Genomic DNA, 14853 nt, shown 5'->3' on the forward strand with positions numbered 1-14853 from the left:
ACACCCCAAAACACCCAAAAAAACCCAAAAAACCCCGTTAAATTAGCTCGAAACGCAACCGATTGAGCCCCGAGTGTTGCACTGGGAGAGACCAAAAATGGCCCTTTGGGGGGAAATATGGGGGGAAACTTGGGGGGGGAATTTGGGGATAAATGGGGGGTAAATGGTCCTGGGGGGCACGGGGGGGGTCAGCGCCAAAAATGACCCAAAAACACCCAAAAACACCCAAAAAACCCCGGGAAATTAGCTCGAAATGTGACTGATTTGGAGCCAAGTGTTGCACTGGGAGAGACCACGAATGGCCCTTTGGGGGGAAATATGGGGGGGAATTTGGGGGGTAAATGGTCCTGGGGGCACAGGGGGGGTCAGGGCCAAAATGACCCAAAAACACCCAAAAACACCCAAAAAAACCCAAAAAAACCAAAAAACCCCGTTAAATTAGCTCGAAATACAATGGATTTGGGGCCAAGTGTTGCACTGGGAGAGACCACAAATGGCCCTTCGGGGGGGGATTTGGGGGGGAATTTGGGGAGTAAATGGTCCTGGGGGGCACGGGGGGGGGTCAGGGCAGCCCAGGAAAGGGGGAAAGGAGCCAAAATGACCCAAAAACACCCAAAAACACCCAAAAAAACCCAAAAAACCCCATTAAATTAGCTCGAAACGCGACCGATTGAGCCCCGAGTGTTGCACTGGGAGAGACCAAAAATGGCCCTTCGGGGGGGATTTGGGGGGGAATTTGGGAGTAAATGGTCCTGGGGGGCACGGGGGGGGGTCAGGGCACCCCAGGAAAGGGGGAAAGGAGCCAAAATGACCCAAAAACACCCCAAAACACCCAAAAAAACCCAAAAAACCCCATTAAATTAGCTCGAAACGCAACTGATTTAGCCCCGAGTGTTGCACTGGGAGAGACCAAAAATGGCCCTTTGGGGGGGATTTGGGGGGGAATTTGGGGAGTAAATGGTCCTGGGGGGCACGGGGGGGGGTCAGGGCACCCCAGGAAAGGGGGAAAGGAGCCAAAATGACCCAAAAACACCCCAAAACACCCAAAAAAACCCAAAAAACCCCGTTAAATTAGCTCGAAACGCAACCGATTGAGCCCCGAGTGTTGCACTGGGAGAGACCAAAAATGGCCCTTTGGGGGGAAATATGGGGGGAAACTTGGGGGGGGAATTTGGGGATAAATGGGGGGTAAATGGTCCTGGGGGGCACAGGGGGGCCAGCGCCAAAAATGACCCAAAAACACCCAAAAACACCCAAAAAACCCCAAAAAACCCCGGGAAATTAGCTCGGAATGCGACCGATTTGGGGCCAGAAGTTGCACTGGGAGAGACCACAAATGAGCCCCTGAGGGGGGGATTTGGGGGGAAACTTGGGGGGGGAATTTGGGGATAAATGGGGGGTAAATGGTCCTGGGGGGCACGGGGGGGGTCAGCGCCAAAAATGACCCAAAAACACCCAAAAACACCCAAAAAACCCCGGGAAATTAGCTCGAAATGTGACTGATTTGGAGCCAAGTGTTGCACTGGGAGAGACCACGAATGGCCCTTTGGGGGGAAATATGGGGGGGAATTTGGGGGGTAAATGGTCCTGGGGGCACAGGGGGGGTCAGGGCCAAAATGACCCAAAAACATCCAAAAACACCCAAAAAAACCCAAAAAAACCCAAAAAACCCCGTTAAATTAGCTCGAAATACAATGGATTTGGGGCCAAGTGTTGCACTGGGAGAGACCACAAATGGCCCTTCGGGGGGGGATTTGGGGGGGAATTTGGGGAGTAAATGGTCCTGGGGGGCACAGGGGGGGGTCAGGGCACCCCAGAAAGGGGGAAAGGAGCCAAAATGACCCAAAAACACCCAAAAACACCCAAAAAACCCCATTAAATTAGCTCGAAACGCAACTGATTTAGCCCCGAGTGTTGCACTGGGAGAGACCAAAAATGGCCCTTTGGGGGGGATTTGGGGGGGAATTTGGGGGGTAAGTGGGGGATTAATGGTCCTGGGGGGTCAAGGGCACTCTGGGACTCTGGGGGGGGGTGTCAGGGCACCCCAGGACTCCCCCAGGGGGGTAAGGAGCCAAAATGACCCAAAAACACCCAAAAATCCCATTAAATTAGCTTGAAATGTGACCGATTTGGGGCCAAGTGTTGCACTGGGAGAGACCACAAATGGCACTTTGGGGGGGATTTGGGGGGAAATATGGGGGTAAATGGGGGGTAAATGGTCCTGGGGGGGCACGGGGGGGTCAGGGGGCGCCACGGGACCCCCCCAGGGGGGAAAGGACACAAAATGACCCAAAAATCCCCAAAAAATCCCATTAAAGTGGCTCAAAATGCGACCGATTTGGAGCCAAATGTTGCACTGGGAGAAACCACAAATGGCCCTTTGGGGGGGGATTTGGGGGGAAGTTTGGGGGGGAATTTGGGGGTTAAATTTGGGGGTGGCTTGGGGGGGGGGTGTGTCAGGGCGCCCCGGGAGCCCCCGGGGGGGAAGGAGCCAAAATGACCCAAAAACACCCCAAAAATCCCAATAAAGTGGCTCAAAATGCGACTGATTCGGGCCCGCTGTCAATCACCACCCACCCCTCAGGGGGCGTGGCCGCAGCGGCTGCCAATCACCCACCCACCCAGGGGGCGCGGCCCCAGCGGCTGCCAATCAATCAGTACCCGGGCGGGGGGGGGGGGGGCGTGGCCGCGGCGGCGCCGTCCAATCCGCACTCACCGGAGGGCGGGGCTGAAGCCGCGCGCCCGCGCGTGCACGTAGCGCACGAGCCACCACTGCACCGTCCGGTTCCAGCCGCGCAGCCCCGCCCCCACGCCGGGCGCGCGCTCCGTGTCCCGCGGCGAGCACGTGCGGATGGCGGCAAAGTCCCAGAGCTCCGGGGGGATCTGGGGCCTGTTGGGGGAGGGGGGGGACACGGGGACAGCGTGAGGGGACAGCGGGGACACCCCCGGGGCCCCCACACACCCCCCGGGGTCCCCCGACGCGTCCCCGGCCACGGCAACGGGCGGGAAAGGGGCGGGGATGAGGGGGCGGAGTCGCCACGACAAGGGGCGGGAAGGGGGCGGGGCCAGGGAGTCGCCATGACAACAGGCGGGAAAAGGCGGGGCTGAGAGGGCGGAGTCGCCATGACAACGGGCGGGGAAGGGGGCGGGGCCAGAGAGTCGTCATGAGAACGGGCAGGAAAAGGCGGGGTCACCATGACAACGGGCGGGGAAGGGGGCGGGGGCAGGGAGTTGCCATGACAACGGATGGGAAAAGGTGGGGTCACCATGACAACGGGCGGGAAAAACTGGGGCTGGGGGGACAGCAGGGGACACACAGGGACCCACCGACCCCCATTCCCCACCCCCTCCCATATTCCCCCATGTCCCCCCACATCCCCCATTGTCCCCATGTCCCCCCATATCCCCCCATCCCCCATGTCCCCCCATCCCCCATTGTCCCCATGTCCCCCCATTGTCCCCATGTCCCCCCATTGTCCCCCCAACCCCCATTGTCCCCATGTCCCCCCATTGTCCCCCCACATCCCCCATGTCCCCCCATTGTCCTCATGTCCCCCATTGTCCCCATGTCCCCCCCATCCCCCCATTGTCCTCCCCCGTCCCCCCATCCCCCATTGTCCCCCCATCCCCCATTGTCCCCATGTCCCCCATTGTCCCCCCATCCCCCATTGTCCCCATATCCCCCCATTGTCCCCATGTCCCCCATTGTCCCCCCATCCCCCATTGTCCCCACATCCCCCATGTCCCCCCATTGTCCCCATGTCCCCCATTGTCCCCCCATCCCCCATTGTCCCCATATCCCCCCACTGTCCCCATGTCCCCCCATCCCCCTCACCCCGGTTTGCGGGGGCAGGGCCGCGTGACCCCGCAGCCGGGGGCGGGGCGGCAGTCGGGGGGCGCCCCCCCCAGCCCCGCGGCCATGCAGGCGGCCTCGGCGCAGCCCCAGCCCACGTAGAAGCGCGCGCGCAGCGCCAGGAAGGCGGGCGCCATGGCCCAGAGCCGGCGCGGGAGCCCCCAGCCCCACAGGCGGGGGTCGCGCAGCCCCCCCGGGAACAGCCGCCCCGCCAGCTCGCCCGTCAGCCCCCAGAGCGGCACCCAGCGCAGCCGCCGCAGCACCCGGCGCCACGAGCCGGGCGGCGCCGCCCCCAGCACCCAGTCCCGGTGGGTGCCCATGCGGTAGAACGGACCTGGGGGGGGAAACGGGGGCGTCAGGGGGGGACCCGGGCGGCCGGGACCCAGAGGTGCTCATAGAGACCCATAGAGACCCATAGAGACACATAGAGACCCAAGGGACCCAGGCGTCCGGGACCCAGAGGTGCTCATAGAGACCCATAGAGACCCATAGAGACACATAGAGACACATAGAGACCCAAGGGACCCAGGCGTCCGGGACCCAGAGGTGCTCATAGAGACCCATAAAGACACATAGAGACCCATAGAGACACATAGAGACCCAAGGGACCCAGGCGTCCGGGACCCATAGAGGCACATAGACACCCAAGGGACCCAGGCGTCCGGGACCCAGAGATGCACATCAAACAGACCCAAGGGACCCAGGCGTCCGGGACCCAGAGGTGCTCATAGAGACCCATAGAGGCACATAGAGACCCAAGGGACCCAGGCGTCCAGGACCCAGAGATGCACATCAAACAGACCCAAGGGACCCAGGCGTCCGGGACCCAGAGGTGCTCATAGAGACCCATAGAGACACATAGAGACCCAAGGGACCCAGGCGTCCGGGACCCAGAGGTGCTCATAGAGACACATAGAGGCACATAGAGACCCAAGGGACCCAGAGATGCTCATAGAGAGACAGAGATCAATATAGACACCCAAGGGACCCAGGCGTCCGGGACCCAGAGGTGCTCATAGAGACACATGGATCATGATAGACACCCAAGGGACCCAGGTGTTCAGGACCCACAGAGATTCAGGGGACCCATAGGGAGCCAAAGGACCCAGGGGTTCTGGACACATAGGGAGGGACCCCGGCATCCGGGAGGGGACCCAGGAGTTCGGGAGGGGACGCAGGTGTCCGGGATCCAGAGATGCACATAGAGACACAGAGATCAATACAGACACCCAAGGGACCCAGGCGTCCGGGACCCAGAGATACTCATAAGACCCATAGAGGGACATAGAGACCCATAGAGGCCCATAGAGACCCAAGGGACCCAGGCGTCCGGGACCCAGAGGTGCTCATAGAGACCCATAGAGGCACATAGAGACCCAAGGGACCCAGGCGTCCGGGACCCAGAGGTGCTCATAGAGACCCATAGAGGCACATAGAGACCCAAGGGACCCAGGCGTTCGGGACCCATACGGACCCACAGAGATTCAGGGGACCCATAGGGAGCCAAGGGACCCAGGAGTTCTGGACACACAGGGGTTCGGGAGGGGACCCAGGAGTTCGGGAGGGGACCCAGGCGTCCGGGAGGGACCCAGGCGTCCGGCTCACCGGTGAGCAGCCCCAGGTAGCAGTAGCTGTAACAGAGCGTCTCCCCCAGGCCGGGCCGGGGCGGGACGGAGCCCATCAGCTCATCCCGTTCCGATGACGTCACCCCCGCAGGCTCCGCCTCCCAGCGCTCCTGCACGTCACTGGCCAGACTCACCATCTGGGGGAGGGGGGCGGGGCCACGTGAGGCTCCGCCCCCTCCATGACCCCCCCTTTGACCCCACACAGGGCTTTAACCCTGCCCCTTTAAAGCACACCCCCTTCAACCCCGCCCCCTTTAAGCCCCACCCCTCTAGGCCACGCCCCCTTTGGACCACTGCCCTGCTGTGCGCTTCAACCCCGCCCCCTTTAAGCCCCACCCCTCTAGGCCACGCCCCCTTTGGACCACTGCCCTGCTGTGTGCTTCAACCCCGCCCCCTTTAAGCCCCACCCCTCTAGGCCACGCCTCCTTTGGACCACTGCCCTGCTGTGCGCTTCAACCCCGCCCCCTTTAAGCCCCACCCCTCTAGGCCACGCCCCCTTTGGACCACTGCCCTGCTGTGCGCTTCAACCCCGCCCCCTTTAAGCCCCACCCCTCTAGACCACGCCCCCTTTGACCCATTGCCCGGCTATTCACTTTAACCCCGCCCATTTTAGCCCCGCCCACTGACCACACCCCCACCACAAACCCCGCCCCCTGCCGCCCTCCCACTGTCTCCCCCCCCTTCATTACACCCCAAACCTCCCCCAGGGACCCCAAAAAGCCCCGATTTGCCCCCGAAAGCACCTTGAGCGTGAGCAGCAGCTGCAGCGCATTGGCGTACGGGGGGGGCGGGGGCCACCCCCACACCCAGAGCGTGCGGAAGAACAGCAGGTACCCGAACGTCCAGCCCAGGGCGGCCCCCCCGCAGCGCCTGGGGGGGCACCCCCAAAATTGACCCCCCGAAAACCCACCTGACCCCCCTGAACCCACCCAGGGTCCTAAAACCCTCCCTGGGACCCACAGAACCTCCCCCAGGGTCCTAAAACCCTCCCTGGGACCCCCTAAAACCTCCTCAGGGTCCTAAACCCCCCCCCGGGATCCCCCCAAACCCCCCAGGGACCTAAATTACCCCCCTGGGACCCCCCAACCCCCCCATGGTCCTAAAACCCTCCCTGGGACCCCCAAAACTCCCCCAGGGTCCTAAAACCCTCCCTGGGACCCCCTAAAACCTCCTCAGGGTCCTAAAACCCTCCCCAGGACCCCCAGAACCCACCCTGGCCCCCCAGAACCCCCCCAGGGTCCTAAAACCCTCCCTGGGACCCCCAGAACCTCCCCCAGGGTCCTAAACCCCCCCCTGGGACCCCCCAAAACTCCCCCAGGGTCCTAAAAAACAGCCCTGGGACCCCCAAAACCCACCCTGAACCCCCAGAACCCCCCCAGGGTCCTAAAACCCACCCTGACCCCCAAAACCCACCCTCCCAGGGTCCTAAAACACCCCCCTGCGACCCCCAAAACCCCCCCAGGGTCCTAAAACCCTCCCTGGGACCCCCAGAACCTCCCCCAGGGTCCTAAACCCCCAAATCCCCCCAATTCCAACCCCTCAAATATCACATCGGGGGGGTCCCATAAGGCACTGGGGCTCCCTCCCCCCCTTTCTAACCCCCCCCCCAAATCCCCAGAGGGGACCCAGGCGTCCGGGACCTCCCCCCCCCCGTCCCCCCAAAATGGACCCAGGAGTTCGGGTGATCCCACCCCCCACAAAAAGGGGACCCAGGAGTTCGGGCCCCGCCCCCTCCTCCCCGAAGGCCCCGCCCCTTCCTCCCCAAGACCCCGCCCCCTCCTCCCCCAAGACCCCGCCCCCTCCTCCCCCAAGGCCCCGCCCCCTCCTCCCCCAAGACCCCGCCCCCCACCTGGGCAGCAGCCGCACGAGCGCCCACGTGACCAGCGACGTCACCAACGAGTGCAGCGCGTGGGGCCCGCACGTGACCAGCGTCAGCCCCGCCCCAATCGCCCCCCACTGCCGCGTGCGGGGCCTGGGGGGGGGGGGGGGAGACAAAGGTCAGAGGTCAGGGAGCAACTCCACCCCCCCCACCCAGGGTCCTAAACCCCCCCCCCCAGATCCTCCCCCCTCCCCCCCCACGTTCCCCCCCCCCGCCCCTCCCCCTCACCGCGGCCGTTAAAGGCGAAGCCGACGGGGATGGAGAAAAGCAAAACGGCCAAATACGTCATTTCCTCCGGGGTCATGGCGGCTCTGGGGGGCCCGACCCCTGGACCCCCCCGCCCCGAACTCCTGGGTCCCCCCCGAACTCCTGGGTCCCCCCCGAACGCCTGGGTTCCCTCTTCCGGGGTGATGGCGGGGGGCGTGGGGGGCGGAGCCCCGGCCTTAGTCCCGCCCCTTCCGGCCAAGACTCCACCCCCCGTGGAACCAGGGAGCGGCCCCTTTAAGAGCGGGCGGGCCCCACCGGGAGAGGCTTTTCAAAGGGGTTCTGCCCCTTTAAGAGCGGGCGGGCGCTTCTAGACGCCGTTACCCCTTTAAGAGCGAGCGGGGCCCACAGGCAGCAGGCTCAGGCCGCTTTAAGAGCGGGGGGGGCGCTTCGGGAAAAGGGATTGCCGCTTTAAGAGCAGGTGGGGACATGGGGGACACGGGGGGCGGGGCACGCAATGGAAGCACGCCGCGCCGTCCAATCAGAGCCGCCCTTTCGGCCCCGCCCCTTGTGACATCGCACCAATAAAAGCTGTTTTCCCGCCTTTCTCCTTTCCCGCCCCCTCCTTATTACCCACAGTGCCCGCGGCGGGGGGGGCGGGGCCTGGCACGTGCGTGGGAGGGGCCCCACCCTTCCTAATGCGATGATTGACACCTGGGTCCTCGCCTGGGTCCCTCCTTGGGGCACTCCTGGGTCCCTGACCTCTGACCCCACCCAAGCCCCACCCAGCAGCTCCGCGTCCCCACGTGGGGGGGGGGGGAGGGGCCACCTCCCACGGGTGGGGGAGGGGCGGGCGGGGCCCCTGTCACCCCGGTACCGCGCCCGGGCGGGGCCAGAGATGGAGCAGCCGCCACCAAGCCCGGACGCCGGGGTCCCTTCCTGCCCGGACGCCGGGGTCCCTTCCGGCCCGGACGCCGGGGTCCCTTCCTGCCCGGACGCCGGGGTCCCTTCCGGCCCAGACGCCGGGGTCCCTTCCGGCCCGGACGCCGGGGTCCCTTCCTGCCCGGACGCTGGGGTCCCTTCCGGCCCGGACGCCGGGGTCCCCTCTGGCCCGGACGCCGGGGTCCCTTCCTGCCCGGACGCTGGGGTCCCTTCCGGCCCGGACGCCGGGGTCCCCTCTGGCCCGGACGCCGGGGTCCCTTCCTGCCCGGACGCTGGGGTCCCTTCCTGCCCGGACGCCGGGGTCCCCTCTGGCCCGGACGCCGGGGTCCCTTCCTGCCCAGACGCCGGGGTCCCTTCCTGCCCGGACGCCGGGGTCCCCTCTGGCCCGGACGCCAGGGTCCCCTCTGGCCCGGACGCCGGGGTCCCTTCCTGCCCGGACGCCGGGGTCCCTTCCTGCCCGGACGCCGGGGTCCCTTCCGGCCCGGACGCCGGGGTCCCTTCCTGCCCGGACGCCGGGGTCCCTTCCGGCCCAGACGCCGGGGTCCCTTCCGGCCCGGACGCCGGGGTCCCTTCCTGCCCGGACGCTGGGGTCCCTTCCGGCCCGGACGCCGGGGTCCCCTCTGGCCCGGACGCCGGGGTCCCTTCCTGCCCGGACGCTGGGGTCCCTTCCGGCCCGGACGCCGGGGTCCCCTCTGGCCCGGACGCCGGGGTCCCTTCCTGCCCGGACGCTGGGGTCCCTTCCTGCCCGGACGCCGGGGTCCCCTCTGGCCCGGACGCCGGGGTCCCCTCGCCCGGCCCCACCCGCTGGGGCATCTGCTCGGCCGGTCACATCAGCCACGACTTCGTGGTGGCCCTGAGGACCCTCCCCCCCGAGGAGCACGTGGTGAGGGGGAGGGGCTGCCCCGGACGCCTGGGTCCCTGGAGGGGGGGGAGGGGTGTCCCTGGGTCCCCATGGGTGGGTGACGGGCTCTCCCGGACACCTGGGTCCCTGTGGTTGGGGGTTGGGCTCTCCCGGACGCCTGGGTCCCCCTGCGTGGGGGTTGGGTGTCCCTGGGTCCCCATGGGTGGGTGATGGGCTCTCCCGGACGCCGGGGTCCCCGTGGGTGGGGGATGGGAGTCCTTGGGTCACCATAGGTGGGGGTTGGGCTCTCCCGGACGCCGGGGTCCCCATGGGTGGGGGATGGGAGTCCCTGGGTCCCCATGGGTGGGGGTTGGGCTCTCCCGGACGCCGGGGTCCCCGTGGGTGAAGGATGGGAGTCCCTGGATTCCCGTGGGTGGGTGATGGGCTCTCTCAGACACCAGGGTCCCCATGGGTGGGGGATGGGAGTCCCTGGGTCCCCATGGGTGGGGGTCAGGACTCCCTGGGTCCCCATGGTTGGGTGAGGGGCTCTCCCGGACGCCTGGGTCCCTCAGGCCGTGGCCGTGGCCGCCCGGGATCTGTCCCGCGCCGTCTCGTTCTCGCGGCGCCACCGGATCCCGCGGGCGTCGGCAGCTACCGGGAGCTGGCGCGGGACCCCCCCCGACCTGGGTGCAGCCCCGCCCCCCCCGGACGCCGGGGTCCCCTGGGGGGGGGGTGGGGGGGGTGTCCGGGGGGTGGGGGAGGGGCTGAGGCAGGTGGGGGAGGGGTTATGGGGAGCTTTGGGGATGGGGGATGGGCAGGAATGGGGGTGGGGGATGGGCAGGAATGGGGGTGGGGGAGGGGTGGAGTTGGGGGAGGGGCAAGAACGGGGTGGGGGGGGGCGGGAATGTGGGAGGGGCAGAATGGGGAAGGGGCGGGTATAGGGGTGGGGGATGGGCACAGGTGGGTGGGGGATGGGCAGTGGGTGTCGGGGGGAGGGGAAATGGGGGCTGGGTTGGGGATGGGCAGTGGGGGATGGGTGCAGGTGGGTGGGGGATGGGCAGTGGGGGATGGGTGCAGGTGGGTGGGGGATGGGCAGTGGGTGTCGGGGGGGGATGGGCAGTGAGGGATGGGTGGGGGATGGGTAAGGTGGGTGGGGGATGGGTGGTGGGGATGGGTAAGGTGGGTGGGGGATGGGCAGTGTGGGGTGTTTCTATGTGTGGGGGCGGGGTGTGAGCCGCCCCTCCCCTCCCCCAGACGTGGTGTACGTGGGCGTGGTCACGCCCTGGCACCTCCCCCTGGCCCGGCTGTTCCTATTGGCCGGGCGGCCGGTGCTGGTGGAGAAGCCGCTGGGGCTGAACTGGGAGCAGGCGCGGGAACTGGTGCGGACGGCGCGGGAGGCGGGGGTGTTCCTCATGGAGGTGAGACCAGGACCACCAGTATGACCAGTATAACCAGTATAACCAGTGACTGACCCCCTGAGCCCCCCAGGGACCCCAGAGACAGGGGGTGTTCCTCATGGAGGTGAGGCCAGCACCACCAGTATCACCAGTATGACCAGTATGACCAGTGACTGACCCCCTGAGCCCCCCAGGGACCCCAGAGACAGGGGGTGTTCCTCATGGAGGTGAGACCAGGACCACCAGTATGACCAGTATGACCAGTAACTGCCCCCCAGTCCCCCATTATCCCTCCCAGTGCTCCCAGTCCCCCATTATCCCCTCCCAGTGCCCCCAGTTTGACACCCAGTCCCCCCATCATCCCCTCCCAGTGCTCCCAGTGTCTCCCAGTGTCCCCATTATCCCCTCCCAGTGCCCCCAGTTTGACACCCAGTGCTCCCATTATCCCCTCCCAGTGCTCCCAGTTTGTCTCCCAGTGTCTCCCAGTTTGTCCCCCATTGTTCCCACTGTCTCCCAGTGCTCCCAGTGTGTCTCCCAGTGCCTCCCAGTGCCCCCATCATCCCCTCCCAGTGCTCCCAGTGCTCCCAGTGTGTCTCCCAGTGCTCCCAGTGCCCCATTATCCCCTCCCAGTGCTCCCAGTGTGTCTCCCAGTGCTCCCAGTGCCCCCATTATCCCCTCCCAGTGCCCCCAGTTTGACACCCAGTGCTCCCATTATCCCCTCCCAGTGTCTCCCAGTTTGTCCCCCATTGTTCCCACTGTCTCCCAGTGCTCCCAGTGTGTCTCCCAGTGCTCCCAGTGCCCCCATCATCCCCTCCCAGTGCTCCCAGTGCTCCCAGTGTGTCTCCCAGTACCTCCCAGTGCTCCCAGTGCCCCCATTATCCCCTCCCAGTGCTCCAGTGCCCCCATCATCCCCTCCCAGTGTCCCCATTATCCCCTCCCAGTGTCTCCCAGTGCCCCCAGTGTGTCTCCCAGTGTCTCCCAGTGCCCCCAGTGTGTCTCCCAGTACCTCCCAGTGCTCCAGTGCCCCCATTATCCCCTCCCAGTGCTCCCAGTGCCCCCATCATCCCCTCCCAGTGTCCCCATTATCCCCTCCCAGTGTCTCCCAGTGTCTCCCAGTGCCCCCATTATCCCCTCCCAGTGTCTCCCAGTGTCTCCCAGTGTCTCCCAGTGCCCCCAGTGTGTCTCCCAGTGCCCCCATCATCCCCTCCCAGTGCTCCCAGTGCCCCCATTATCCCTCCCAGTGCCTCCCAGTGCTCCCAGTGCCCCCATCATCCCCTCCCAGTGTCTCCCAGTGCCCCCATTATCCCCTCCCAGTGCTCCCAGTGTCCCCGTCCGCAGGGCTACTGGACGCGGTTCCTGCCGGCCTGGGGGCGGCTGCGGGCGCTGCTGCGGGGGGGGGGCGCTGGGGGAGCCCCTGTTCTTCGGGGGGGCGCTGGGGGCGGCCCTGGGGGGGCTCCCCCGGCTGCGCGACCCCCGGGGGGGGGGCCCCTGCTGGACCTGGGCGGCTACGGGCTGCAGATGGCCAGTGACATCATGGGGGGGCGCCCCGAGAGCTGCGGGCGACCGGGACCCTGACCCCCAGCGGTGAGACGGGGGGGACTGGGAACACTGGGAGGGACTGGGGGGCACTGGGAGGGACTGGGGGGACTGGGAGGGGATTGGGGGGACTGGGAGGGGATTGGGGGGCACTGGGGGGGAACTGGGGGGCACTGGGATGGATTGGGATGGACTGGGGGGCACTGGGAGGGGATTGGGGGGCACTGGGGGGACTGGGATGGAACTGGGAGGGGATTGGGGGGCACTGGGGGGGAACTGGGGGCACTGGGATGGATTGGGATGGACTGGGGGGCACTGGAGGGACTGGGGGGACTGGGATGGAACTGGGAGGGGATTGGGGGGCACTGGGGGGGACTGGGAGGGGATTGGGGGGACTGGGATGGAACTGGGAGGGGATTGGGGGGCACTGGGGGGACTGGGAGGGGATTGGGGGGGACTGGGATGGAACTGGGAGGGGATTGGGAGGGACTGGGATGGACTGGGAGGGGATTGGGGGGCACTGGGGGGGAACTGGGGGGCACTGGGATGGATTGGGATGGACTGGGGGGCACTGGGAGGGGATTGGGGGGCACTGGGATGGAACTGGGAGGGGATTGGGGGGCACTGGGGGGACTGGGAGGGGATTGGGGGGGACTGGGATGGAACTGGGGGGGGGATTGGGGGGCACTGGGGGGGACTGGGATGGGACTGGGATGGACTGGGGGGCACTGGGAGGGGATTGGGGGGACTGGGATGGAACTGGGGGGGGGATTGGGGGGCACTGGGGGGGACTGGGATGGGACTGGGATGGACTGGGGGGCACTGGGAGGGGATTGGGGGGACTGGGATGGAACTGGGAGGGGATTGGGGGGCACTGGGGGGGACTGGGGGGCACTGTGAGCAACTGGGAATGACTGGGAGGGGATTGGGGGGCACTGGGATGGATTGGGAGGGACTGGGATGGACTGGGAGGGGATTGGGGGGCACTGGGGGGGAACTGGGGGGCACTGGGATGGATTGGGAGGGACTGGGATGGACTGGGAGGGGATTGGGGGGCACTGGGATGGACTGGGGGGCACTGGGAGGGACTGGGGGGACTGGGAGGGGACTGGGGGGCAATGGGAGTGACTGGGAGGGAAATGGGGGGGGCGGGGTGTCAAGTTGAGACCATGACCTTGACCTTGGATGTCACTGGGAGCCATCAGGTCATGCTCAGCATGGGGGGGGGGGGGTGGGTCTGGGGTCACTGGGGGGTCACTGTGGGTCATGGACAAGACCTTGACCTTGGTGACACAAGGAACCATCAGGTCGTGCTCAGCATGGGGGGGTTGGGGGGGTCTGGGGTCATGGGGGGGGGTCTGGGGTCACTGTGGGTCATGGACAAGACCGTGACCTTGACCTTGGATGTCACTGGGAACCATCAGGTCGTGCTCAGCATGGGGGGGGTTGGGGGGGTCTGGGGTCATGGGGGGGGGGTCTGGGGTCACTGTGGGTCATGGACAAGACCGTGACCTTGACCTTGGATGTCACTGGGAACCATCAGGTCGTGCTCAGCATGGGGGGGGAGGGTCAGGGGTCACTGGGGGGGGGGGGCGATTCAGGGAGGTCCGGGTCACTGGGGGGTCATGGACAAGACCATGACCTTGACCTTCACTGGGAACCATCAGGTCATGCTCAGGATGGGGGGTTTGGGGTCATTGGGGAGGTTTGGGGGGGGGTTCAGGGGGGTCAAGGGGTTCGGGGGGGTCAGGGGGGGTCACCGGGGTGTCCTTGTCCCCAGGGGTGGACGAGACCGTGACCATGACCTTGGATTTTGGCGGGAAGCGCCAGGCCGTGCTCAGCGTGTCCATCGCGGCCCAGCTGCCGGGGGGGGCCACGGTGGGGGGACGCGGGGGTGGGCGCAGGTGAGGGGCACGGGGGGGGGGGTGCTGGGGTCCCTATTGGGGGGTCCCCATGGGTTGGGGGGGTCCCTATGGGGGGGTCATGGGGTCATTGGGGTGGGGGGGTCCCTATGGGGGGGTCATGGGGTCATTGGGGTGGGGGGGTTCCAAGGGGGTCCCCATGGGTTGAGGGGTCCCTATGGGGGGGTCCATGGGGGTGGGCAGGTTCCAGGGGGGTCCCCATGGGTTGGGGGGGGGTCCCTATGGGGGGGTCATGGGGTCACTGGGGTGGGGAGGTCTCTGGGGTCCCTACTGGTGGGTCCCCATAGGGGGTCTCGGGGGGGTCCCCATGGGTTGGGGGGGGGTCCCTATGGGGGGGTCATGGGGTCACTGGGGTGGGGGGGGTCTCTGGGGTCCCTACTGGGGGGTCCCCATGGGGGGGTTTGGAGGGGGGTCCTGGGTGTTGGGGGGTCCCTACTGGGGAGTTCCCATGGGTTGGAGGGGTCCCTATGGGGGGTTTGGGGTCTCAGGGGGTCCCACTGGGTTGGGGGGTCATTGGGGGTTTGGGGGTCCCTGGGGGGGGTCTCAGTGGGGTCTCCCTATGGGGGGGTCTCTGGGGTCCCAATGGGGGGGTCCCTTGGGTTGGGGGGTCATTGGGGGTCTGGGATCCCTAAGGGGGTTTGGGGTCTCCAGGGG

The 14853-nt window shown here is 66.5% G+C and overlaps 2 protein-coding genes across 2 annotated transcripts; one reads left to right on the forward strand and one right to left on the reverse strand.

Annotated features, from left to right (window-relative positions):
• Positions 1-2621: 2621 nt before the first annotated feature.
• MBOAT7 (membrane bound acylglycerophosphatidylinositol O-acyltransferase MBOAT7) lies at positions 2622-7782 on the reverse strand. The gene is given in 7 exon segments (XM_082077011.1): positions 2622-2890; positions 3836-4187; positions 5459-5615; positions 6222-6348; positions 7328-7450; positions 7586-7593; positions 7599-7782. Coding segments are annotated over 7 exon segments (1008 nt in total). The 5' UTR covers positions 7662-7782; the 3' UTR covers positions 2622-2712.
• Positions 7768-12316, forward strand: DHDH (dihydrodiol dehydrogenase; the record flags this gene model as incomplete). The annotated part of the gene is made up of 5 exons (XM_082077012.1): positions 7768-7900; positions 9037-9386; positions 9917-10031; positions 10599-10762; positions 12080-12316. 5 exons carry the CDS (start codon positions 7768-7770, stop codon positions 12314-12316), a joined length of 999 nt encoding a protein of 332 aa, XP_081933138.1.
• Between the last annotated feature and the right edge of the window lie 2537 nt (positions 12317-14853).

The sequence above is a fragment of the Streptopelia decaocto genome, assembly GCF_964273445.1.
Source record: "Streptopelia decaocto genome assembly, contig: HAP1_SCAFFOLD_2308, whole genome shotgun sequence".
In the NCBI taxonomy this organism is placed as follows: domain Eukaryota; kingdom Metazoa; phylum Chordata; class Aves; order Columbiformes; family Columbidae; genus Streptopelia; species Streptopelia decaocto.